This window comes from Otolemur garnettii, unplaced genomic scaffold (assembly GCF_000181295.1).
Source record: "Otolemur garnettii isolate 467f Iridium unplaced genomic scaffold, OtoGar3 scaffold00016, whole genome shotgun sequence".
Taxonomy (NCBI): domain Eukaryota; kingdom Metazoa; phylum Chordata; class Mammalia; order Primates; family Galagidae; genus Otolemur; species Otolemur garnettii.
The window spans coordinates 14331232-14339267 of NW_003852411.1; the positions used below are offsets into that span (position 1 = coordinate 14331232).

At 38.6% G+C, this 8036-nt stretch overlaps 1 protein-coding gene and 1 pseudogene across 1 annotated transcript in view; both read right to left on the reverse strand.

The window, feature by feature from the left end:
• Nucleotides 1-8036, reverse strand: part of SOAT1 (sterol O-acyltransferase 1) — a 58916-nt gene that overhangs the window by 29283 nt on the left and 21597 nt on the right. The window contains exon 3 of the mRNA XM_003785676.2: nucleotides 2124-2182. Within this exon, the coding sequence (XP_003785724.2) occupies nucleotides 2124-2182 (59 nt within the window). The remainder of the gene's footprint in view (nucleotides 1-2123; nucleotides 2183-8036) is intronic.
• On the reverse strand, nucleotides 6334-6909 carry LOC111723817 (annotated as a pseudogene).

Here is an 8036-nt window from a genome sequence, read left to right on the forward strand (position 1 = left end):
ACAGCAACCTCCAACTCCTGGGCTCAAGCGAGTCTCCTGCCTCCACCTCCCAAGTAGCTGGGACCACAGGCACCCACCACAATGCCTGGCTATTTTTTGGATACAGCCATCATTGTTGTTTGGCAGGCCCGGGCTGGATTCAAACCCACCACCTTAGGTGTATGTGGTTGGCGCCTTAGCCACTTGAGCTACAGGCGCTGAGCCAGGAAGAAATTTTTTTTAAAAGTTCTAACCTAGATCCTCAAAATATTCCCCATCCCTCCCTTCCTGCCATTTCTCTACTTCTCCCCCACTCCTCTACTTCCCACTCCATACTCCCTTTCCTCCTTGAGTTTGTGCTTCTGTAAGAAAAAAGGTTCCCCCTTCCACTTTAGATTTTAAAAGACAGGGCAATGACAGCAGAGACAGACTGAACTTCGCTTTGGGGAAACTTTCCCTCACAAATTAAGCATAATAAGGCTCTGTGTTCTTGCTAGGAAAGAGAAAGACGGAACAAAAGAGGACAGAGGAAAACTGAAATAGGAATGAAAGACAAACCTAGGTGTCCTGCCTATCTACAGGAATAAGACAGGTCAGAAATACTCCAATAAATCATAAAAACAGAAACGATTTTAATCACTAAATTTGCAAGAATGAGCCCTTAAATATTAAATAGTTTTATTTTCTAGCCAAAATTATACATTAGCCCTCAGATACGTAGAAGTTGCTTAAGGATCAAGTCTTTCAATAGTCTAAACAAAGTACTAATTGGAAAAGACATTCACCAGAAATGATCTTCACTATTGTAGTTTTGGAGGCTTATGCAGGTAACCTAATGAAATCAGGAAAGAAAGATAAATAAAATGTAATACCCTATAAACTAGGAGTCTACACAGACTCAGAGTTTCAAGTATAACAAATATACCTTTTGAATACCACCACTTTATAAAGCAGTAAGAGATTACATTGTAGACATCCCAAATATACCTAGAGGATAATGGTGGGGGGGCATCTCTTAATGTTAAGCAAATAAGCTCCTATAAAAAATTTTTTTAGTGACAGCATCATCCTTGGACTCAAACAGTACTATATTTTAACAAATTAGATGAAAGTAAAAATTGTAAGCTGCTGGCCTTGAGTGATAACTAAAAAACTAGCTCCATAATCATAACTCACTCACTCACTCATAACTCATTCATTTATTGAATGTAAATAATCTGGCACATATTTTATGAAATTATTATAGAAATTCCTAAATTTAAATTATTCTATAAATGCATATGTATAGACATGTATACACATAACCAGTAAGTCACTACATCTGATGAAATCCATGTCTTCTGATTCCTAGTCAGGCAGCATTAAAAGAAAAAGTGGGTGGAGGGGAAACCAAGGCCAGCAGACTTATAGTGATTACATTCCTAAATTAAAAGCAGGGCTATTTTATCCATACCCCTGGATGTTTAATTATTCAAGTTGTGCAATAAATTTTGGAAGTGATCTTCTCAGTGGATAATGGGAATCTGCCTTGGATTTGAAGTAAGTTTACAACTCAGTAAGGTAGTTGTTCAAAGGTGTTCTTTGAGCTGGGCATAGTGGCCTGTAGTCCCTGGTTATTCAGGAGTTGAGACAGGAGGCTCTTGAGCCTAGGAGTTCAAGACCAATCTAGGCAAAATGATACCCCACTTCCTTAAAAAAAAAAAAAAATAGTGTTTATCCTCACATTTCCTGACAGTGCTGCTGAATTTTGATTTATACAAAAAATAAGTTGAGTTGTTAGTTCTGCTTCTCTGACAGAGAATCTACTTACAGATTCACACTCATTGTTTATTGGAGGCCTATTACTTACCGTGAACCATAATACTTTCATAAAGCACTCACATCATGGATATTTAACTGCATCAATTATTCATGTGGGCCACTAAAGCCAAGATTTACTGGTAAGAGCCAGAAAATGACAATGAGGGATAGAATAGGAAAGGAAAAGGCAACTTAGGTTCTTATCTAGGATGACAAGATGGCAGATCTTACTTTCCTGTTCCACAACAGGATAATGCCAACTGATGAGCTATTTAAAATGGTACTAAACAAAATTCTTTATCTAAAACTCTACATTTTTGTTCCTGGAAAAGGGAGTTACTTGCCTCTGCCTCTGCTGTCAACTGTATCTTCTTTGCTATCAATTGTTTAATGTCAATTCGACCTAAGGGAAGAAAAAGAAAACATGACTTTTAAGTTGATGGATACAGTTACCCAGGACTACCTTGGGCTGTTGAATTTTGGTACCCAGTGCTTAGATGTCTTCTACTATTTTTTATAATTTTCTCTATCTTTCATCTTCTCCAACACTGCCATGTTAGAAAAAAGGATATCCCATTTCTTTTTCAAGACTAACTCTTCAAACTACTGCCTTAATCTTTCATACATCCTTTAAACTGTTCACAAAGTTCAACCCACTAAGTTATTTATATTACTCACCTTTACATTCAGAGCCAATCTATTCTTTAAAAATCACATTCCTGAAATCATGATTACATGTATGGATGTCAACAGCAGCACACAAAACAAACTCTGTGATTCTACTAACATTTGTCAATTGTTACATATTTAATTTTTCAGAAAAAATAAGTAACTGAGTATCAAATGTATGATTTAACAGAATTTATTGCTGAGGATGAGAATAATGGTTTTTTTACGTTTTTTTAAATTAGATAACAGATATTCTGTAATGGCAAAATTATAAATAGCTAAAATTTGGGAAAAAATACTTTAAAACAAACAGGAGCCCTTTTCAACAATCTCCCTAACCCTCATGCTGTACTGTTCCTTCTAATATAAAATGTCCCCCAACAGTGGTTTGTACTTCCTATCTTTGTTTCTCAATAACAACCCATTTGTGCAACTCCTCTCTGTCTGGGATCACTATAGCCTCCACATTTCTACATCCCCATCCTCATTAAACTGGCTACAAACTTTAACATACAGTACATGAAGTATGTATCATGTCAACTCATTTAGTCTTTATAAAAAATATGCTAAGAAAAGCAAGATAGTGGTTATCCTTTCTATTTCTAAAATAAAGAAACTAACAAACAAAGAAATTAAATACTTTGCACACTGTCACATGACCAGTAAGTCGCTGCATCTGACGAAATTCATGTCTTCTGATCCCTAGTCATGTAGCATTAAAAGGAAAAGTGGGCGGAGGGGAAACTAAGGCCAGCAGACTTATAGTGATTACATTCCCAATGACTAAAGAGTGCTAAGCAGTGACTAATAACCAATTTTCAAGTTTCAGTTCTTTTAACAAAGATTTTCTTTGTCTACTTGTGGCAGGTACAGAATTAGCTTACTGCGTAGGAACTGACTAGCAGATTTTTACTGCCTAGATATATTCAAACTCATTTTTAAATCCTGATTATTTTCTAAAAAACTCCCACAGACCGAGTCTTACAATATCCTCACCCCAGCTTCCCCTTGCTCTCCACAAGGAGATTTAAGTAATGTAGAAACATCACCTTTATATCCATAGGATGGTTGGGCTTAAAAGTATTCCCTGGGTCAATCATTTATCAATCTTAATAATAAAAGGGAAGATAAGATAGTATAATCTACCTGTCACCTTCTGTTGCTCCAATGACCTCAAAAGGCTAACAAAATTCTCAACTAATCCCAACTACATAACTTTAGAGAAATGGAATATGAACTAGAAATGTGGGTTAGAATATAAACTTTTGTACGAAAAAATGGAGATTTCATAAATAATAGTGAAACAATTGGCTACCATTTTAGAAAACTGTAAATTAGGGTAGTGCCTATAGCTCAGTGGGTAGGGCGCCAGCCCCATATACCAAGGATCGTGGGTTCAAACCCAGCCCCAGACAAACTGCAACAAAAAAATAGCCAGGCTGTTGTGGTGGGCACCTATAGTCCCAGCTACTTGGGAGGCTGAGGCAAGAGAATCACCTAAGCCCAGGAGTTAGAGGTTGTTGTGAGCTGTGTGATGCCATGGCACTCTACCGAGGGCGACAAAGTGAAACTCTATCTCTACAGAAAAAAAAGAAAGAAAGAAAACTGTAAATTAGATCCCTAACCCATTATTCAAAATAAATTTCAGATACATCAAATATCTGAATATAAAACATGATAATAAATTTAAAAATTCATCCATTTTCCTTTGTCATAATCTTGGATGCAGTAAAAGAATATCTAATTACATAAGACAAACAGCAAGGTATGTACACACAAGTAAAGACAAATAGCTAGTTAGAAAATATTGACAGTGCATTACAGTCAAGGATTAATTCCCTTAAAATAGAAAAAGCTCTTTAGGATAGCAAATAAAAATGAGCAAGGATATGAGCAGAGCTTTTAAGGAAAAAAAAAATACATGGTCAATAAATATGAAAACATGTTCCCCACCTCACTTATAATTTATGAGAATAAAGTTGTTATATGCTATACTTTTTCACCCATCAAATTAGCATAGTTTAAAAAAAAGTGTGGTAAGACATATTGCCAAGAGTAGGGGAAACAGGAATATAAACTGGAGTGATTTTTTTTTTTTTTTTTGAGACCAAGTCTCACTATGTCACCCTAGGTAGAGTGCCATGGAGTCACAGCTCACAGCAACCTCAACTCTTGGGCTTAAGTGATTCTCCTGCCTCAGCCTCCCAAGTACTAGGACTATAGGCACCCACCACAACGTCCTGCTATTTTTCTGTTGCAGTTGTCATTGTTACTTAGCTGATGGCTGGTGCTGCAACCACTTTGCTACAAGCGCCAAGCCTGGAGTGATATTTTTGAAGGGAAATTTTGTAGTATCTAGATTTTATATGCAAAAACCCTTTGACCAAGAAATTTTTACTTTTAAGGATGTATCTGACAGTTATACTAGCACAAGTATGTGATAATACTGTTTCAATGATGTTCTCGTGGCACTGTGTATAATATTGTCACTCTGGAAACAACCTAAAAGTCCACAAATAAGGGACAAATTAAACAAACCATCAAGCATCATGAAATAGAAACACTTCAAAGGTACTGAGAAGAATTCCACTTACATACACTAGATGAAAAGATAGGCAAGTGTTACAAAGTATAGAAAAAGCAAACTGCACAAGAGGTCCTAAATATGACCCCAAAATAGAAAAAGTAACATGATTACTTGAGGAAAGAAGTATTACTTTATGGCTTTCTATGGTTTTAATTTTTTTCAATGAGTATCTATTACTTTAAATTTTTTTAATTTATAAGCATATTTCAGCATTTTTTATATAATACTAAACTATCTTATATTTCTTGAATAAGGACTAATGGCAAAGGAAATAGCCCCTAATTACATAGCATAAAGACAACAGATGGAGACTTACAGTTTATCATAAAAGCAGTAACTGGACATAACAAATCATAATTGGTCTGTAACCTTGTAAGAGCTATAAGCATATTTCTTTTCTATAATCACAATCCAAGAACTTAGTTACTCAACTAGAGTGACTCTGGTCTATTTTTTTTTTTTTTAACCACTAAACTTTTGAAACATATGATGCTCTGAATTAGGGACAGTTTCTGGTAGTAACATTAGAGGATTTCATATAGATTATAATTCTCAGTTGATACACAGCAGGGAACTAAAAAAACCACCTCAAGATCTGGAACAGAAGAGCAACACCATCCATGAGAGGATAAAACCACAATATAGGGCTATATACCTACAAATAGTACTTTTATATATTTTCTAACCTTAGCTTTGCATCAGAAGAAATCTAATCACTGACAAGCTTTAGGCTTTGCCCTAAGTTATCCACATAGGTAGGCAGTCAGTCAAGGATTACATACATATGTACACACAGGAAGCCTTCAAGTCCTATCTTTTTTTTAGTTTGTAAGTATCTTACACTTCCAACTGCTTAGATTATGTATCAGAGACAAGATTATGCTATGTTTCCCTAGCTGGACTCCAACTCCTGGCTCAAGTGATCCCCCTGACTCAGCCTCCCTAACAGATAGACAATAGGCATGCTGTACACTGGGACAATACTATTAAGGGGTGAAGTCTTGGCTCGGCACCTGTGGCTCAAGTGACTAAGGCGCCAGCCACATTAACCCAAGGTGGCAGGTTCGAATCCAGCCCCGGCCCACCCAACAACAATGATGGCTGCAACCAAAAAATAGCCGGGCGTTGTGGCAGGCGCCTGTGGTCCCAGCTACTCGGGAGGCTAAGGCAGGAGACTCACTTGAGCCCAGGAGTTGGCAGTTGCTGTGAGCTGTGATGTCACAGCACTCTACCCAGGAGGACAGCTTGAGGCTCCTGTCTCAAAAAAAAAAATAAATAAAAAAGAGGTGAAGTCTCCTCTAGCAGCAAAACCAGTCAGCTATTTTCAGCAGCCAAAATGCTTCAGTAATTGAATACATGACCATTTCTCCTTTTAGCACATTCTTTGTTTTCCTCTTCTAGAAGTTGTCTATTTCTACCTATACCCAATGTTGTCATGATGGTGATTAGAAGTGGTAGCAGCAGACTCACACACAATACAGGTAAAGAATCATTACTAACCAAGTGTCTGTTTTGGCAAACAGCATTTTTATTCATAGAATGTTCTTTTTCAGCCTGCCAACTGCATGGATTTCTTTGAGGGTTTACAGGAAGTCTTTCTAAATCCAGAAACTCCAGTGGTCATTCACTAAGCCTAAGTACACGAAGTGCTGTTTTCAGTGCCAGAGGTTTGAAGGGAGCAGACTAAAAATGGGCAAGCTCTGCTAGTCTTGAAAATGCCATGTCTTCATTATTTCCTGCAAAACAATCCTCTCTGGAACCTGCATTATCACGCTAGCATTTGGAACTCCTCCTTGAAATCTTTGTTCCAGGTCAGCATCTGGGTGTACCACTTTGAACTTTGGGGCTCTCATTTGCCTTGATGTACTTACATTTCATACTGAGTTCAGCTAACTTCCACCATTTCAGCAGCACAGGAGAAGGAAATGCCTACTCACCAAATGTGTACCAATGACTGCTGCTTGTTATTCAGTACTATCTGCTTCTTTTTTTTTTTTTTTTTTTTTGAGGCAGAGCCTCCAGCTGTCCCCTGGGTAGAGTGCCGTGGCATCAACTCCTGGGCTCAAGCGAGTCTCCTGCCTCAGCCTCCCGAGTAGCTGGGACCATAGGCGCCCGCCACAACGCCTGGCTATTTTTTGGTTGCAGCCGTCATTGTTGTTTGGTGGCCCCGGGCTGGATTTGAACCCGTCACTTTGGTGTATGTGACTGGCACCTTAGCCACTTGAGCCACAGGCACTGAGCTACTATCTGCTTTTGATTCATATTCAATCCCTTAAACTGCTTCAGTGAGCATGTGCTAGATTTAGAGCCACGTCTGTCCTGGACCCAAGAGGGAGTCTCCAACAAGGGCTGCCGACACCTGCCAGTTCCTGGGGTGCTCAGGTGGACAGTCTCAGAGGCCACTGGAGCCCTATCCTCTGACTTACTCCTATCCTTCCAATTTTCTGTGTTACTATCTGTGAAACAAACCACAAATCTATACTACCCACCCCCAATCTTCTCTAAAAGCAAACAAAACACCACACACACAACACTATGTGGCTTAATCTCAATGTCTTTGCAAACTTGTATCTCTAACTTGAAAGTCCTCTCCCAGTCTTCCTATCCTCAACGGCCAAACTCAAAATCTACTTCTGTTAAGACTTTCTTCCAGGCCCAGCGCAGTGGCTCAACCTGTAATTCTAGCACTCTGGGAGGCTGAGGTGGATGATTGCCTGACCTCACAGGTTCGAGACCAGCCTGAGCAAGAGCCACACTCCATCTCTAAAAATAGCCAGGCATGGTGCTGGGTGCCTGTAGCTACTTGGGAGGGTGAGGCCAGAGGATTGCTTGAGGCCAAGAGTTTGAAGTTGCTATGAGGAATGACACCACAGCACACTACCAAGGGCGACAAAGGGAGACTCTGTTTCAAAAAAAAAAAAAAAAATTAAAAAAAAAAAGACTTCCATTCTAAAGCAAGGGTTGTTTTCCCCCCTCTCCCATGGGTCTCCTCTACTATTTT